The sequence below is a fragment of the Danio rerio genome, chromosome 23, assembly GCF_049306965.1.
Source record: "Danio rerio strain Tuebingen ecotype United States chromosome 23, GRCz12tu, whole genome shotgun sequence".
In the NCBI taxonomy this organism is placed as follows: Eukaryota; Metazoa; Chordata; class Actinopteri; order Cypriniformes; family Danionidae; genus Danio; species Danio rerio.
Window position 1 is genome coordinate 23,384,332 of NC_133198.1, and position 19,879 is coordinate 23,404,210.

Below are 19,879 nucleotides of genomic sequence, written 5' to 3' on the forward strand. Positions count from 1 at the left end.
GTTTTGAGAGTTGTGTTTTAAAACTGTATATAATGTTGTTCAAAACAAAAAGAATGAGGATTTTCAGGGCCTGAGGTTTCAGAGCTTGAAAAGCAGTTTCCTGTAGAGTAGAATGAGTTTTTCAAGCTCCCTCAGGTCACTTGATTTTTACTTGAAACTAAATTAAAAGTTTTGTAAAAAGGAATATTAAATGTTGCGGGGAAATACCAACACAGGCTCATTCAGAAAATGTAGCCCTATATACATTTCAGACACTTTCGCATGAAACGCTTAACCGAGGTCCTGACTTTCTGTGGTCATTATAAATCCCATGGCACTTCTCGTAAAGAGTAGGGGTGTAACTCTGGTGTCCTGGCCAAATTCCCACCATCGGCACTTACCTATCATGGCCTCCCAAACATCCCATCCACCGAATTGGCTCTATCACTGTCTCTCCACTCCACCTAAAGCTGGTGTGTTGTGAGCGCACTGGCTCCGCTGTCCTGTGGCTGTGGAGAGACCCTCCCTCATGATTGTGTAGTACGTTGGGTGTATGGCCATACATGATAAATGCACCATAAAAATACACATTACGTTTCTAGAGATTGCAAATTATTTAGCCAGAGCTACGTATGGCTGCATTTTGTCTTGAAAACGAATGCTATCAGGTGGTATGATGCCGTTCCTGTTTTCGCTTACCAGCTAAGCGCTTACCTCCATATGGACGGCTTTTCCTCTGTTACCAGTTTGTCTAGTTAGCTCGACATGTATGTCAGCAGGCTTGAGACGCAGAGCGGAGTTGACCATGAAAACGGGGTTTAAGTCCGGTGAAGAACAGTTCCAGAAAGCATGTTAGACAAAAGCAAAAGCTACAAAATAAATTTAACAAGTAGATAACAGGGTGAGAATGTGGTAAAATCCAAAAATGTGTTAAAAATAAGGGGGCTTTTCTTTTTTTGTAATGCTTTTATAAACACTGCAGTTGGGTTTAGCAAAGTGGGTGGGCAGATCAATCTGTGCTTTATAAAACACTATTGGTTGGGTTTAGTGAAGAGGGAGTGTGGGGGTATCGGTCGGTCAGTCAGTCAGTCGACAGCGGCCTCTGGTGGATTTTCGTGAGAACAGCTGGCATGAATGGCACGCGCAGTGGGCACTGGTGGACTCGCAAAAATAAAAACTGCAAAAAAACGTAGCTCTTGGAACGTATTTTGCTCTCTCCAGAAATGAATATTGGGCTATGTAATCAGAATGAGCCTGGGTTGGAAAACACTTTTGTAAAGTATTAAAGTGCAAATGAATTATATAATCCATTATAAGAAAAACACAAATATTTTAGGAATGTTAAACTTGTTTAAAATGAAAACCTGTAAACAAATGAACTGCCTGGCACATTCAACTTCTCTCAGAAATCTGAATATGGCCAACCGAATAATAAGCAAATAAAACATAATAATAAAATTCATACCAATCGTTGTAGCTGCCCTTTGGCATCCATGAATGAGACCGAGAGTTTTTGACAGGTGCCTCTTTCTTTTTTTTGCTCAAGAAGAGAACCATTCAACTGTCGCTGCATAGCACCATGAAACTGCACAAAGAAACAACAAAAATCAATGAATACAACTTGTATACAGAAAAATATGACAAAGATACAATGTAAAGAGAATTATATGAAAACTAAACGATATAAAGTATATAAAGTCAGTATATACAGAAAAATATGACAAATAAAGATACAATGTAAAGAGAATTACATGAAAACTAAACGATGATGTATTTAAAGACAGTTTGAAACAACTAATAAAAAGGCAGAACTCACAATGACACACCTTGGGTGTCTAGAAAGGCGCCATTTACAAATAAAACAAACTATTATTATTATTATTATTATTATTATTATACATACAAACAAACTGGCTCAAATTAACAAATTCACAATCCTTCACTCCCAAAGGATTCTAGGATTTAAATAGAGCAAGATTAAGACTACTTTCTTCATAAAGCGCTACTCATCTCTATGAACTGCACAGAAACAGGTATCCTCTTTGCTCTGCCAGTTTGACTAACCTATTTGTTACCCGGACTACGAAAAACATGTGACATGCTCTAATGCTCTCAACAAATTAAAAGTGGTATGATCATTTAGTTATCACTTACAATCGTGTTATTCAAATACAAGTTTAAATTCACATTTTAAGCCTCTTTTGTAAAAAAAAAAAAAAAAAAAAAAAAAAAAAGTTTTTTTGGTTACTTTTTGTTTTAAATATAAGGTCCAAGGTTAGGAATTTCTCCATTTAACATCATTATATAATAAAAGCTGCCTATATATACAGCAGCTGGTTGTTGGAATGATTGTTTGCATTTGCCAAACTGATTGCTGACGTCAAAAACTCTGACTGTAACAGTAAATAATGCGAATGTTGCTTACTGCCACAATCATTATGTTGTCTTTTGTCATTGAATTGGCAATAAAAGTGTATCTATGAATTATAGTATAGATTTGATTATATGTGAACTTCAGAATCTAACTGATTTCTTTTGTTAATTTACAGTTCTGTGAGTGACGTGAGTTTGAACATACAGTACATCCTCTTATCACATATTGTTTTTCATCCAACATGATGTGAAATATGCATGAGTTGGTATCTGTCAGCCATCAGTACATGCTTGAGGCTGTAATCCTGTAAAGGTGTGAAAACCTATAATTACTCAAATGGCTGTGTTTATTTGTCCTACTTTTGAGCACTGCGAGTTGAAGAAAGCTTGGTTTGTGGCGCCATCTAGGGGACATTAACTGTGCTGCATTCAATACAGACTTTCAAAAAACCTACTTTGTGTAAATATAGGGTATGCATGTTGTTGGTTGATTTCAGCTGGTGGTGAATGGAACAGAGTCCACAACTCTGCTGACAGGACTGTCCTCACAAACACAGTACCATCTATCCATCTTCCCCGTCTATGAGAATAAAGTGGGCTCCGCTCTCAGAGGCACCTTCACCACATGTGAGTTTCAGCTTAGTCTATATATAAAATGTATTCAGATATTTCTCAAGTGCTGTTTCATGGAGCTGAGTTTTTTCAACACATTTTAAACAATAATTCACTAAAAACTCATTTTTAGCCCATCATTGAGTCTATTTATTTAGTTGTGTTAATGTGTGTAAAATTTATATTTATTCAGTTTTTAAATAAATTTAACTAATATTATTGTTATATAATAATAGTAATGTTAAAATGTTCATATGATTTATTTACAATACAGTTTGTAAATTATGTTCTGTTTCTTACCAGATATATTATATAAGAGGCTTGCTTTGTTTACCAAACAAGTGGATCTAATTGGGTTTGCATTGTAAACATTAAATAAAAGTAAAAAATGTTTTATTTTTATTGTATATTTTAAGTTTTAGTTATGATACTCCCAAAATCATTTTTACAAAATTCTGTGTGAAATAGCAAAAAATGTCTGGCACTACTAATAATTCTAATTCCTACTAATTCTTTTGTGTTTGACATGATAACAATACATACGAATTTATTAAGATACTAGTGGCTTAAAGTGGCATATAAAGTCTTAACTAGGTCAACTAGATACGTTAGGTTAATTAGGCAAGTCGGACAACATTGGGTTTTTTTCTGTAGCCAATCAAAAAATAATATTAATCTTAAGGGACCTAAGAATATGGACTTTACCTCTTTATTTTATACATTTTAACTGTATTTTTTGTTCAAGGCAAACTTTAAAAAATAAGATTTTTTCCTGAAATAAAATAAATATGTAATAGTGAAAAAAAAAATCCAATTACTGAAAAATGCTTTGAAAATATATCCTTTTTTATCCTTGCTCAATTGGGAATTATTTTTAAAAGAATTGCAATTGCAAAAGAGGCTAATGATTTTGTTTTCAAATCTGTTGTTAGGACTCTGGTCTAGGGTGACAAGGATGTAATATAAAAACCACTGGACAAATAAAATCACTTTTAAGAACCCTTGGGGTGGGCTCAGTTTATTTGTTAGTTTTATTCTTTTTCTTTTTCAAACACCCAAAATGTGAAGCCAAATAGCCACAGAAAAAAATAAACAAGAAATATCGCCTATCTATACACCCAAATAAATACATACATCTAACAAAATAACAGAAATAAAATACAAAACTACATCTGTCTTTCTAACGATATATAAAAACAAGAGAAAATATTTACAGAAAAGAAAAGTGTGGCATCCAACTCCTACTGCTTCTCACCGTGTATATACAAAGTACAGTACTTACAATAACAACAAACAAACCCAAAACAAAATTACAAAGGGGGAACACAGATGGTTAAACAACAAACAAACAAAAGTCAAACTTTACACTCACACAAACCAGGAATACACAATCAAAAAAATAACACATGCAGCTATATTTTTCTACTGCACCAAATGCCAAACAACACGCCAAGCAACCCGCTCTCTCTAGCTCCACACTTGTTCCACTTTTTAAAAAGCGTTCTGGGTCACTCCAGCCAATCCCAGAGTACGTCGCCAGGCGTAATTAGGGTGGGGCTTGTGGAGAGAGAGAGAGAGAAAAAGAGAAAGAAGGCGAGGGGGGGAAACGAGACACACATACACTTGCGAACGCAACACTATATACAGTGTTGATAGTTTAAAATCCCAAGACCAAACTGATCTGCAGTTTAAAATTAGGGAAACCGAAAATTCTGTTTCTTGCCTGTACACCTGGCACTTATAAATTATTTTTAATTTGACACATTACATTTGTTTGTCTGTTAAATGCATACAAAATCTTGCTGGTCAAGTGCAGCTGACTTTAAAACAGAAAGGGGAAAAGTAATTTTGAAACTGTGCTATAATAAATCCTCTTCTCTTTTAGTACCGTTGGCAATCCCTGAGGCTCTGGAGGTCACAGCCTCCTCTGCCAGCAGTCTGCGGGTGCGCTGGCAGCCGGCTGCTGGAGCCACACAGTACATGGCCTTATACTCAGCACTCAATGATGGAGAGCCTGATGATGCCAAAGAGGTGAGTGCAGGATTGTGTGTCATGTCACCATGTGGCTCTTATTTTAATATAATGGTTTTGTGGTTTTCTTTTTTGTGCCAGGTGAAGTTTGGACCTGCTCAGACAGATGTTGAATTGGTGGATTTGATCCCATCCACGGATTATTCAGTCACACTTTATGCACTGTATGATGAGGACCCCAGTGACCCAATCACAGCCATCGGCACCACATGTAAATCGATTTGTTATACACTGATACAGAAATATACATCTCTCCACATCTATACACTGGTTTACATTTAATAACATATATGTGAATATATAAATATATATATATATATATATATATATATATATATATATATATATATATATATATATATATATATATGTCTCTGTGGAACTCAACATCAACAAAATCTCGTAGATTATTATTACATATTATTTTATGTAGTATTTTGACACTCCTGTCATTCAGTAATGAATGTTAAAACTGTACAGCAATTTTATTTTCAGATAAGATTGCAAAGATTTTTTTTCAGTTGATATTGAGCTGTTATTTGTAATTTATCAGGGATTTATAAAGTATAAATAGTGCTCACTTTAGATTAGGACACAAAGAACATGAAATATGAACATACAAAGTGTAAATGTATACATCCCAATCCAAATAGTTTATTAATCATTTACTTACTCAATCTGAATTATTATCTTTAAAATTGTGTTAAAAAAAAAACTTCTCTTTGATCAACAGCACTTATTTTTTGCATATACCTGTATATATTTTGAACATTTATTTCACAGAAGGGCTAATAATTTTGTCTCAACTGTATATTAAGTTGTAACTTTATTGAAATGATTAAGGGTAAGTAAATAGAGACTAGTAGAATTTTTATTTTTGACTTGAACTTATCCTTCGATAATGTTGCAACAGAAGGTAATCGAGAAAACAAACTCACATTGCCTTCATTTTCATCACTAATCACCATAATATGCAGTAAACCAGAAATAGATACAGCTGCTTCACCTGGTATTTTAAAAGCCAATTTGCTACATCAACTTTTAAATTCCTAGAGATAAAGATAAAGTGGAGTGGAAATTGTAAATTATTTGACAGAAAAAGAACACAGAATCATTTTGAATCAGTTGAAGTTAAACTGAAGAGAATTCACATCTTTCACTAATGTCTTTTGCTCATTTCCTCTGCAATTTCTCCATATTTTTCCAGTCCCATTGCCCTCTCCGCTCAGTTTGCAGTTTCCCATGGTCAGTCACAGCACTCTGATGGTCACTTGGGTCCCTGGAGCTGTCGATGTTCCCGCCCACCGGATCATTTACAGCACCAATCACGGCAGTGATGTCAAGCAGGTGAACAGAAGCCTCTTCTTACAGTAGAAGACATACAGTAATTATTAGCCCTCCTGTGAAATTGTAATAGTTGTTTACATTTTTCAAGTTTCAAATTTTGATGTTTAACAGACCAAGAAAAAGGTTTTACGGTATTTCATATTACTATTTATTTTGTTGTTCATATTACTGTATATAGATTGTTTCTTTTAGTTTGACTAAAATAAATAAATACAGTACAGACCAAAGGTTTGGACAAACCTTCTCATTTAAAGAGTTTTCTTTATTTTCATGACTATGAAAATTGTACAGTCACACTAAAGGCATCAAAACTATGAATAAAAAAATTGGGCAATTATATACATAACAAAAAAAATGTCATATTGTAGGTTCTTCAAAGTAGCCATCTTTTGCTTTGATTGCTGCTTTGCACACTCACACTTGATGAGGTCAAGAGATTTGCAGGAGTTACGTTCTAAAAATAACCTGCAATAGGTAAAATAAGTTAAGTAGTCAGCTTTATTTTTTACAATTATTATAGAAGTTTCAAAGCTGCTAAACCTCACTACACACTTTATACACTTTTCTCAGAGAGGCATTAACCTTTTCACATTTTTCTCTCCTGTTTAAATACTCTCAAAGTTCAAACCTTTGTAGAAAAATACGTCCAGTATTATAGAATGAAACCAAAAACCATTTGTTCTTCATTTATTTATTCCGTAACAGCTGCGTAACTTCTACATTACTTTAGCATGTACAGAAGTTCAACTTTTTGTGGGATGGTTAGCATCTTCCTCTTCCTCTTTGGCGGTGCAGAACGACATCGTCGACATTCTGCGGAGAAAACTTGCAATATATAGTACAGCACTTCAGAGTCACACTGCTAACGATCAAAGATTTATGTTAAATTGGAAAACTGAACGCATTCTGTACTGTACAGGAGACATGGCAAGGAGGAGATTGATTGACAGTGATTGACAGCGGTCTACAGCCAATCAGGATGTACAAATGCAAATTGCACAAAATAAATGTGTGAAACTGCGAGGCCACGTAAAGTGAATCGAGTTATAGCGAGGGACCACTGTATTTACATTTTTAAAAGCCATTATCATTAACCACTTTAAGAAATTATTATTATTGTGATTGTTACTTGACAACAAAGCACTGTTGACTTGCCTAATTAACCTAATTTACTTTGTTAAGCCTTTAAATTGCGCTTTAAGCTGAATACTAGCATCTTGTAAAATACGATGTGCTGTCATCATGGCAATGACAAAAGAAATGAGATGTTATAAATTATTTATTAAAATTATTACCTTTAAAAATGTGATGACAGACTCTCTCTATTAAACAGCACTTGGGAAATATTAGGAAAAGAAATGCAATATTTATTTAAATAATCTAATAATTTTGTCTTCCAATGTATATTAGATGTTCTACCCAAACATCATTGTGCATAGTTATCTGTATTTCTCAGGTGGAAGTCAGAGGTGTGAACACAGTGTTGCTGCAGAATCTGTCATCCCTCTCCAGGTATCTCGTGTCAGTCCATTCACTCTACGAGAAGGGCCTGTCCAGCCCGGTCACGGCCAATGTTACTACCTGTAAGTCTGTGACGCATATAACTCTGTGACTCTGATTTGGAAGACTGCTGCTCACATGTGTTTGATCTTTCAGTAAGGGTTCCAGCTCCATCAGATCTGAGGGTCACTAACTTCACCGGCAGTGAGATAACAGTACGATGGGAAGCTGCAGCTGATGATGTGGTCTTTTATCTCATCAAATGGATCTCGCTCAATGGAGGAGACCTCAGCCAGGTTAGCTCCAACTCAAGTACTTCCTGTGTTCAGTCAAGATTGAAATTCAGTGGTGATCAAATCATCATTTTTTCTGTCGTCTTGTTCAATTTGTCTTACATGAACGACTAAACATTGGGGGACTTGAAATGTCAGATTTGCAATGGCTAGATTCTCTTATTATAAAAAGGAAATCATCTCTCTTTGGATTTAATCTGGACAGCATGCTTTTAAAGGGTTTAATTTATTTTAAAACAGCTCGTCCACTTACAAAGTCGGTAAAAACTGGAAAGTTTAGCCTGTGTCACACTAAAGATTGAGTATGTGGAATTTGGTCAGATGGTGCTCCGAATATAGGCTGGATAATTTGCTTTTTATTTGAAATTTCTAGCACGTTTTGACCTTCTATTAGTCTCATGTATTCACGTCATGCGAATTCGCAGGTCAGAGTTCACAAACCTTAAACTTCCACATTCTAATGTGTTTGAATGGAAGTCTAAGGGGCAAAAAGTACAGTGTGACCAGAATATACAGTATTATACCAGTTTTTCCGAAAATTCTGAAAATCACCACCAGATGCCAGATTAACACCAATAAATGGGAGGAAAACTAAAGTGAACCAGTGTTATTTTTTTCAAATATGTCAATGAAATATACTTAAACTTGTTTTGTACTTCATTAAATAAGACTTAAAATAGTACTTAGCTGTGACCTTGAAATTTCGAAAGTTATGTTCTCTGATTTGAATGTCCACTGTTCCTTTGACGCTATATTGACATGTGGCACTGTTTCCACCTGGTTTTAACATGGATTCATATTGTCCTTGTGACCAGTATTTGAATTTCACCTAGACCCTTTTCAGTCATCAAAAAACTAGTGTGAAGTGCAAGAGTAATAATGAATAAAAAAAAAAACATATTACAAGGCTTACAAGTTGCCTTACAGCAAGAAGATTGCTGGTTCGAGTCCCAGCTGGGCCAGTTGGCGTTTCTGTGTAGAGTTTACATGTTGTCCCACTGTTTGCGTGGGTTTCCTTCGGGTGCTGCGGTTTCCCCCACAGTCCAAAGACATACAGTTGACCTCAGAATTATTAGCCCCCCTTTGATTTTTTTTTCTTTTTTAAATGTTTCCCAAACGATGTTTAACAGGGCAAGGAAATTTTCACAGTATGTCTGATAATAGTTTTTCTTCTGGAGAAAGTCTTATTTGTTTTATTTCGGCTTAAATAAAAGCAGTTTTTAATTTTTTTAAAAACATTTTAAGGTCAAAATGATAAGCCCGTTTAAGCTATATTTTGTTTCGATTATCTGCAGAACAAACCATCATTATACAATAACTTGCCTAATTACCCTAACCTTCCTAGTTAACCTCATTAACCTAGTTAAGCCTTTAAATGTCACTTTAAGCTGTATAGAAGTGTCTTGAAAAATATCTAGTCAAATATTATTTACTGTCATCAAGACTAAAATAAAATAAAATAAATCAGTTATTAGAGATGAGTTATTAAAACTATTATTTTTAGAAATGTGTTGAAAAAATCTACTCTCTGTTGAAATTGGGGAAATTGGGGAAAAATAAACAGGTGGGCTAATTATTCTGACTTCAACTATATATAGGTAAATCGGGTAAACTAAAGTGGCCATAGTGTGTGAGTGTGTGTGTGTGTGTGTGTGTGTGTGTGTGTGTATGTGTGTGCGCGCCTGTGCGTGTGTGTTTGTGTGTGTGTGTGTGTGAGAATGTAATAGTGTTTGGGTGTTTTCCAGTACTGGGTTGCAGCTTCAAAAACATTCGCTGTGTTAAACATATGCTGGAATAGTTGGCAGTTCATTCTGCTGTGGTGACCCCCGAAAAATAAGGGACTAAGCTGAAGGAAAATAAATCAATGAATGAACAAGTTGTGAACAAGAAAAGTGCATAAATAAGATGGGCATGGCAATGATTTCAGACATATCCCTTGTATTGTAGTAAAACACAACACACCCTGCATTGTAGTACAACACACATTTTTCTCACAACATCATTCATATATTCATTTTCTTGTCGGCTTAGTCCCTTTATTAATCTGGGGTCGCCACAGCAGAATGAACCGCCAACTTATCCAGCAAGTTTTTACACAGCAGATGCCCTTCCAGCTGCAACCCATCTCTGGGAAACTCACAACATCTATTATGTTTATTAATAATTGAGTTTCTGGTCAGAAGGTGTAGAGCAGAGATGTCAAACTCAATTCCTAGAGGGCCGCAGCCCTGCATAGTTTAGCTCCAACCCTAACTAAACACACCTGATCAAACTGATTGAGTCCTTCAGGCTTGTTTGAAACCTACAGATAAGTGTGTTGAACCAGGGTTGCAACTAAACTGTGCAGGGCTGCGGCACTCCAGGAACTGAGTTTAACATCCCTGGCAAAGAGTATCAGCCAAGCAAGTTTAGCATTTAAAAAGACATCTAATAGACTTGCAAACATAGACATTTTGTCTACAACAAGATTAAATCTGGGCTGTCAATAGTTTAATAAGTCATCGAAAAGACAGATTAGACAGACTTCATGTGTAGCCTGTGTGTTTGATGGCTATTTTTGGACAATTGTTAGACGTCTATTACTTTTGAACTGACAGCCTTTTGTTTTAGGATGTCTATTAGATGTCTTTTAGATTTTTAGATGATAAATAAAATATAAATTAAAATAAAACACCAATCAACCACTCATTAAAATTAAACTTGTGGATTAAGTAGCTTAGATACATCATTCCATTTACATACTGCTACTTTCTGATCCCACTTGTAATTAGCTTTAGATAAAAGCTTAAAAAGCAGAGGTCTTTTAAATACAAAATTGCTTACTGGGTGGGTTTCTTTTGTGGATGTTTAAAAACATTAAACCACATCAGTGTTTATACTAATCAAATGCATTTCCAGCTACCTATAGAAATAGTTGGAATTAACAATTAAACAGGATTAATTAAAAACACATCATAATACTGGGTGTAAACATTGGCTGTGATTTAATATAAGTAAATTATAATATATTGCAGCTGATGATAAATGGGAAAGGCGAGGGTGCTATCTTGGAAAAGGTTGAAGAAGACAAGGAATATCAGATTTCTCTCTCTGCATCATATGCTGACGGCGCTCAGAGTGAAGCTGTGGCGATACGATACAGCACTTGTGAGTATACAATGCGTACACGCATGAAAACCTTGGACAACAACAGATGCATCATTTTCTTGCCCCTTTTGTCTCTTTAGTATCTGGAGGTGGTCCAAGCAGTTTATCCATCTCAGAAGAGACTGCAGTCAGTATGCTGGTGACCTGGGTTCACCCCAATGCGCATGTGCAGCAGTACCGTGTGTCATTTACTCCGCTCAATGGAGATGCGAGGGAAAACACGGTGAGTGCTTTTAGAAACGAGAACCCTATTATTTAGCGCAGAAGAGTGGTTTTGTCTCCATTCATGTGCCTTATAGATTGATTCCATATTAAGGGAGCAGATGTTTTAGAGGCTCTCATAGTAAGCACTCGTATATAAAGGCACACAAAACCACTCAGATGCCCCTAGTAACTGCAGTGCAATAGCCTGACAACCACTCACAAAAGAGCTGGAGGTTGGATGGGTGCAGGCAGACATCAATATTATTCGTTTCAATGTAGTAACCTTGTAGAACTGAAATAAAAATAAAAATACCAATTTAATTAAAAAACGTTCATAGCACGATGTTTTACAATCTCTTACAAGTGGACGAATGATTGTCCTGAAAGGATTAATCCTTGCTGTTGGGGATGTTTTCATCCACTCTGCTGTGATTTTGAGTTTAACTTGGCCATGACACCAAATAATCATGCATTCTTGATTGCTGCTGGTTTTCCCTGTTAGGAAGAGGTTCAATTATACTGTTGGTCATCAGTTCTAGTGCAAAAAAAGCTTAGTTTCTGTCTTCAGTATGCAGTAGTGTGTGTGTCAAAATCTAAATAAGCAGCTCAGCTCTCAGAGCATAGTAACCCCACAGCTCCTATTGGTTGTCTCATTCTGAGCTGGGATCAAACTGGTGACCCTGCTGAAAAATCCAGCTTAAACCAGCCTAGGCTGGTTGGCTGGTTTTAGCTGGTCGACCAGCCTAATTTTAGAGGGGTTTTGGCCATTTCCAGGCTGGTTTCCAGCCTTTTCCAGCCTGGTTTAAGCTGGATATAGCTGGTTTTGGCTGGACTCCCAGCTGGGCTAGGCTGGTCAAGCTGGTTTCAGCTGGTCATCTCCCAGCCTGACCAGCTAAGACCAGGCTGGATTTTTCAGCAGGGGAGTCTTTGTATGGGAGTCGACTGCTTTAACAAGGTGGCTATCGCCTCTAACGTCTGTCGCTAGAGCACCTTTAAAAGTCAGAGAAGTTAGGTTTACCTGCATAGCATTTCGCTAGCTGGCCTCCATTACACTCATGCCCTAAACCTCACTCTCATCCCGGACGAGCCCCCATGTGTAACCTACCAGTCCTACTGCACCCATCCCGGCCTGAGCTGTGATCAAACCAGCAATTCTTTGCATTGGAGTCGGTTACTTTAACAAGGAGGCTCAAGACCATGGCCTCAAACGTCTGTCGCTAGAGCACCTTTAGAGGTCAGAGGAGTGAGGTTTATCTGCATAGCACTTCACTAGAACTCCATATAAAAGCCAGAAACATTTTTGCAGAGGCCTATCTGAAGGGTTAATGCTGCCAACCCATGATCAACAGTAAAAATGACATATTTGATCTCTTCCCAACAGACAAAACCACCAACAATCAAGAATGCATGTTTATATGCTGTCATGGCTTTGTAATAAAAAAATGTCAATATAATGGAATTCAATAGGGCAAAAACAGCCACCCACATGCTGTACCGAAAGGGTAAATTTGAACATTACAGAACAGTTAACGATGTTATTATAATAATATTACAATATAATACAGAACAGCATTAAAAAGTGATCGTAAAAACATTTATAATAATCATTATGACCTTTCTATTCATCAAGGAGTCCTAAATGTAAAAGGGAAATGTCTCACAGTAACCGGGAAAAGCAGCAGAGCATCATTTTGTAATGATTTTTGAAGAATCTGGGTACACATTCAGCTTTGCCATCAAAGGGATACATTTCATTTTTTAAAAGAACTATATTACAAATAGAAATACATTTAATAGAACATGATTAGTTTGAATTGTAATATTATTTTACAATAATTAAACAAAAGTTAAATACATAAATGCAGCCTTATAATGAGCATAAAAACCTCAAAAACAAATAAATTACTGGCATTAATAACAGTGTAAATACATATGATATATTATACATAAGTAAATATGTAATTATATAACCTAAATATTAAAAATGATCTAAAAATGTTGACAAACTAAACTTAAAACTAGAAAAACTCATACAGTGATAAGAAATTATGAATTTTAGCAATTTTGATAATGAGAAATGAATAAAACAAATATAGAAAATATTAAATAAAAACTAAGAAATAAACTAGATTCAAAACTATGTTACCCCGGGAATTTTGCTTGCTCACTATAGTTCGACGTAGTTCCTGATTTATCAGGGGTTGCCACAGTGGAATGAACCACCAGTTACTCTGTCATATGTTTTATGCAACGGATACCCTTCCAGCCACAGTGAATTTGATCTATTGCTTAAAGTGTTTAGTTGTGTTGTAAATGTGCTGTGATCTTTAGTTGTGTTATAAATGTGTTGGGGCGTTTTTTTTCTAGGTGTCATTGGCAGGCAGTGAGAGGCGCATCCTGCTGCAGAATCTGCTGCCTGACACTCGCTACAGTGTGCTGGTGACTGCTGAATACCGCAGCAGAGAGGGCGGCAGCGCCTCTGCACAGGGCAAGACCAGTGAGTCTCAATTGCAGACATACACACACACACATATTAATACATTATCTGTGGAATTAAAGTGTGTTCTGACCTGCTGTTCACTTAGGACTTCACTTTGCACTCTGCCTATTTTATTTAAAGTTACAGTTCAACACAAAAATGCATTACATTTTCATTCATTCATTCATTCATTCATTTTCTTTTCGGCTTAGTCCCTTTATTAATATGTGGTCTCCACAGCGGAATGAACCACCAACTTTTTCAGCATATGTTTTACACAGCGGATACCCTTCCAGCTCATTCACATTACTCATTCACACTACTCACATTCACATTGCTCATTCCATTACTTATTCACACACATACACTACGGACAATTAAGCTTACAAAAATTCACCTGTACCACATGTTTATGGACTTGTGGGGGAAACCGGAGCACAGCCGGAGAACATGCAAACTCCACACAGAAATGCCAACTGACCCAGCCGGGGCTCGAACCAGCAACCTTCTTGCTGTGAGGCATTTGTGCTATCCACTGCACCACTGCAAATTTATATTTCAAACATAAAAAAGTGCTGGACAAAAATTTATCGCGATTAATCGCATCCAAGAAGAAAAGTTTATTCAGACATACCTATGTGTATTGTGTGTAAATTTATTATCCATATATAAATAAACACGTGCGTTCACATTGTTAAGAAAATGTTTATTTATATTTAGATATAAAATATGGATATGATACAAATTTTTTATAAATTGAAATATCCATGTAACAAAATTGTTTTGTAAACATTTGTTTATTTGTATGTGTGTGTGTATCACATATACATAATTAATAAATAAAATACACACACATATATTTTTATTTTGGATAGGGTTATTCATAATTAAGCTTTGCCCAGCACTAAGCAAAAAATAATTACAGGCATGATTAGAAAGAAATTTTGTTTTCTTTGTTATAAAATAATACAATAAATGTGACAAATGAACAGAGACATGGAATTCTGAAATCTCCAAAAAAAGGAAATATTACAGGATGCTAGGTGTAATGTTCATGATGAAATTGTCTGTAAAACTCTCCTCTCTGACTAATACTATTTATGTCACTTTCCGATTTCTTTTACTCATCTTAGTTCTTTCTTTCCTGATATAGTCCACTATGCTGCCTCAAAATATATAGGGGACAGGTAATTGAGTGAGCACTTTGGACATGGTTTGTGTTTGTCTTTCTGCACATCAGCCAGTCTGCGGGTGAGCAGTGTAAGTGTGGTTCGCTCGGACCACTCCAGCATATGTGTGTCCTGGAGGCCCGTTCCAGCAGTCAGCGGATATCGCATAGTCATCCAGGCCCTCAGAGGTGGCAGCACTTAAATCAACCATCATAACAGTTTTTACTGTTTGTGCTGAACACACAGATTTTTTTTTACTTCTGCTTCTGTGTGTTTGTGTTTCAGAAAAGCAGACTAAAGAGGAGATGGTGGATGCTTCCAGCAGCAGTCACTGTTTCTCTGAGCTGCAGCCTGAAACCGTGTACCGAATCAGTGTTCATTCACGTCTGGGAGCCGTAGAGGGCGCTGCTGTCACCATTCTTCACCCCACAGGTCAGATACACAGCACTGATGTATGAAAATGACTGATGTGATGATTTGGTAAATAGTAACAGCATGTTATTCTCTATTAAAGCTACTGCTCCAGTGAGAGTTCAGGTTCCTCCTGGACTGCATCCCATTCAGAGAGAAGGTAAGAGTATATACAGTATAAAACTAAACAAGTATTAAACAACGGTTTTAAATATAAACAGCGTTTTCTTTTATGTTTTATCAAACCAAACTAGTTTATGGACAAGAGAGAAATGTAATTTTTAAGGGATCAAACTTACTTTACTTTCTACTTTCTTTAAACTTAACATGCTCCCTTTCTTTCTTTTTTTAGTGTGTCCTGAGATGACAGTCAGAAATTATGTGCTTAAAGGTATGGTCATATTTACATCTTATTTACATACAGTAAAAAGGGAAGTGAGTATTGTCAAGTATTGCCACGACTGCCCCATGTTCATGCAGTCTCTGAGAATGAAATCCATGTCCTTTGCGCTCCAAGCACCAGGGTCTATTGATGAACTAAGTTCTGTAGAGCAAATATGGCAGCAGTAGGGATTTAAGGAAGCAATGTTTATTTTGCTAGTGCACATTGTTAGTATTAAATTCAACCATTAATTGATGCAAGTTAATCCACTGAAATCGTTTTGGTCAATCTACCATTTGCTTCCTCTGAAATAGGAACTGATGATGTCAGTTTGACTGATTGGACAAAATAGGATTAGCCACGCCCCTTTAACTGTGAACAAAGTCCCTTTAAGGCAAGTCATTTCATACAGCTGCCATCTTTTAAACGCCTCTCGGGCATTCTGTCTGAATGGGAAAATATTAAATTCAAACTCCAAAACTGTTTGCCAAGCTTACGATTACATTAGATATTTGGAACTGTTACTAAAATTAAGCAACAACTGTCTCATATGTTTTGTTCCTAAACGTTCGAATCAAACAAAATCTGCCTATTTTCAGGTTGCTCGAACTAATTAGCATGCACATTTAAAAATAATGTGATAACAACACCAACTTCAGTTGATTGTCCGATAGCGCTGAAGTAATTCACAACTTGGTCTTGATGGTGAACCTCCTCCAGAAATAACAGCGACTCTTTGTTTACACATCTGTTTAGCTGTGCCTTTACTGAATGAGCACTGTGCTGCGTCCGACAGATTGCACTATTATGTTTTTCTCTTCTTCTTCATTCTTTTATATCACATTTTACCTGTTTTTATGTTTTTTAATCAGTTTTATTATTTGTTTTTATTTATTTATTTATTTATTTATTTATTTATTTATTTATTTTTACTATTTACTTTTATTCTTGTTTATGTAAAGCACTTTGAATTGCCACTGTGTATGAAATGTGCTATATAAATAAACTTGCCTTGCCTTGCCTTGCCTTGCCTTGCCTTGCCTTGCCTTACAAGATTGTGGGCATTTCAGTAGTTGCTGTCATGGGATGTCCATTTGACAAGACGGACTGTACGTCGAGTTCATTTAATAGATTACAAACCATTAAACCTTTGTTTTCAAGAGCACTTGGTTTATTTAAAAGTACATATTTCCAGCTTTATTCTGATATACTGTATTTCTCATGTCTGTAAAGCAAGTATTCGAGGAGATTCCAGTGTGTTTGCTGACCACCAACCTGTCGTAAAAGCACACGCCTGTTACAAGCTTCTCCGTCAGTCTATAGCGATTGATAATTGGCTCCTGTACTAATAGGCAGGGTTTCATTCGCCATATTGACCATTACACTTTTCCCCATTCCAAACTATACGAATGACACGTCTTGTGTATTCTATAGTCTTCAGCTATATTCTACAGTTTCAGTTGGAAATATGTCATCATAGTCATCATACTGAACTTGTGTTTATGCAACTTCTGTTTCATTTATTTTTATTTTTTTATTTAAAAATATGTTTTTTTAAAAACAACAGTATTTATTATACTTTTACACTTTTTTATATTTATAATTTTTACTTCTTAATTTCTTATTTTAATATAATATTATACAATTAAATATATTTTAGTATAATTTAAGTATAAATAATTTAATTTATTTGTTTATTTTTAATAATAGTAATACTAGATTTTTCAGATATATTTTTTAAATTAAATTATGCACTTTCTTCAGAATATTTTTAAAAAGTATATAACTTTATTATACTTTTTTACAAACACACACACTGGAGAACAAAATGGTAAAGTGTGTGTGCCTGTGTTTTGTAGGCTTCGACATGATGGAAGCGTTCGGTCTCACTCAGAGAGCTCACTCTACTATTGAAGGAGTAGCAGCTGAACCTTTCATCTTCAGCACTTTGCCAAGTTACACCCTTTACAGAGACGTACAGCTCACCCAGAGCACAGGGTAAACACAAACACACAAGCACACATAATCAAACATCTCAGTTTATACATCCATTGGTCACTGTTCAAACTCTGTGTATCTGTTTCAGCTTCATCCACCCAGCTGGCTTTTCTCCAGAGCACACCATCAGTATGGTCTTCAGGCTCCTGCAAGATTCACCCAGAGAGCCCTTCGCCCTCTGGCAGCTCACCGACAATGACTTCCAGCCCAAAATGGGGGTCGTGCTGGACCGTGAGTGCCTGGATATTTCCTAAACATTGAGGAGTGGTTCTAGATCAGTAGAATTGTAAATCCCATCATGTGTGCATCTGCAGTAGTCACAGTGTTAAACAGGAAGTTACACATTAGGTTAGGATCAGAAATTAAGCATGTACTTCACTTGGAATATATGAATTAATTACAAAGTTTAACAATAAAATAAAGCGAGGAAAAATGGGATAGTTTACCCCAAAATTAAAATACTTACTATTTACTCACGCTCAAGTGGTTTCAAACCTTTATGAGTTTCTTTCTTCTGTTGAACAAAAAGACCTTTTTAAAAAAATCTTTTTATTGTTTTAGCATAAAAAATAAACAATAACATAAACAGACAAAAAAAGATATAAAGGCCATTTCACAATACACAAACAGTCAGACACAACATAATACAATATCATCCAGAAAGCATAAGAGAAAAAATGTAATTAAATATGAAAAATTAATAATATACAAAGAAATGTGTAGGCTCCACAACTCGACATATGCCAAACTCCCACCTATAATGAGTTACAAGTCAGCATTACTGATGGAAAACATAATTTTGGTTCAGATTTTAAAAAATATGTTTAGTTCATTTGCCATCCAATATCACATTTCTTCCATGGGCAACACAAAACTGAAGCATGTAATCTGACTTTCAATTTTGTAAAATTATTTTCTTTGCTAATATCATACATAAAGATACTGCCTGTGATATGTATTTATCTCCAATTTTTCTCCTATCCAAAGATGTGACAGATCAATCCTATGTACTTCAGATATAAAATAAAAAACGTTCTAAAAATAAATACTAAAGTAACTAACTTTATGGCATGACCAGAATGAGTGAGTCAATGTACCTTCGAAGTTTTTACATTTATTGCACAATAAGGATACATTTGGGAAAATTGTATGTTATTTTACTTTTGAATAATGAAGTCTGTAGATAACTTTAAATTAAATCAGTCTGTGTCTCGCGTTGATAGAACAATCATGAATTTTGAAAATTTAATCTTCCCATGACTCGTCTGATATCTCTTCGTTAAGCTCCTTCTCCCACTCTTTCCTTATTGTATCAGTGTTTGAATTACCCTTGTCTAATAATAAGTTATAAAAAAAGAGACGATACCTTTTTGTATTAGGCTCTGTTTTTTTGTATTTTCAAGTGTCTGGTGTATAGTTATATTTTCAAAACCAGGAAAATTTTCCTAGTAAAATCCTTTATTTGTAAATATCTAAAAAAAAAAAAAAAAAAAGCTCAGAGGATTGAAGAATGTATTTAGATTTTAACTGACTAAATAAGCCAAATTATTTATTAGGTCTTTTATTTGTACTAATCCTTTTTCTTTCCAATATGAAAATGTTTTGTCTTGAGTTCCAGGAATAAAGGCATGATTTGACCTTATTGGGCAGTCCAAATAAGTATTTGGTAGACAGAGAAATAATGTAATCTGTTTCCATATTTTAAGTAAGTTATTTATCACAAAATTTTCATTATGAATTTTTGATTCAACTTTCATAAAAAAAAAAGGTAAAAAAAAATTTAAAAGAGGATGTTTAGTTTAAAAGCTGTAAACCTGCAACCACGGAGTTCCAGTAGAAAGAAAAAAAAAACAAATACTGTAGAAGTCAATGGCTACAGGTTAAAATGTCATCTTTTGTGTTCAATAGAAGAATGAATCTCAAAGAGGTAAAGGGTGAGTAAATGATGTCAGAG

General features: G+C 35.4%; 1 protein-coding gene across 12 annotated transcripts in view; it reads left to right on the top strand.

Annotated features, from left to right (window-relative positions):
* The window catches only part of slc35h1 (solute carrier family 35 member H1), an 80,656-nt gene that overhangs the window by 48,237 nt on the left and 12,540 nt on the right, over positions 1 to 19,879 (top strand). For all 12 annotated transcript variants that reach the window (XM_073938084.1, XM_073938083.1, XM_073938081.1 and 9 more), the window contains 15 exons: positions 2,850 to 2,979; positions 4,850 to 4,995; positions 5,077 to 5,206; positions 6,203 to 6,342; positions 7,799 to 7,925; positions 7,999 to 8,138; positions 11,150 to 11,282; positions 11,363 to 11,505; positions 13,854 to 13,983; positions 15,206 to 15,322; positions 15,420 to 15,566; positions 15,649 to 15,705; positions 15,898 to 15,936; positions 17,787 to 17,925; positions 18,014 to 18,156. In XM_073938084.1, the coding sequence (XP_073794185.1) occupies positions 2,850 to 2,979; positions 4,850 to 4,995; positions 5,077 to 5,206; positions 6,203 to 6,342; positions 7,799 to 7,925; positions 7,999 to 8,138; positions 11,150 to 11,282; positions 11,363 to 11,505; positions 13,854 to 13,983; positions 15,206 to 15,322; positions 15,420 to 15,566; positions 15,649 to 15,705; positions 15,898 to 15,936; positions 17,787 to 17,925; positions 18,014 to 18,156 (1,861 nt within the window). The remainder of the gene's footprint in view (positions 1 to 2,849; positions 2,980 to 4,849; positions 4,996 to 5,076; positions 5,207 to 6,202; positions 6,343 to 7,798; positions 7,926 to 7,998; positions 8,139 to 11,149; positions 11,283 to 11,362; positions 11,506 to 13,853; positions 13,984 to 15,205; positions 15,323 to 15,419; positions 15,567 to 15,648; positions 15,706 to 15,897; positions 15,937 to 17,786; positions 17,926 to 18,013; positions 18,157 to 19,879) is intronic.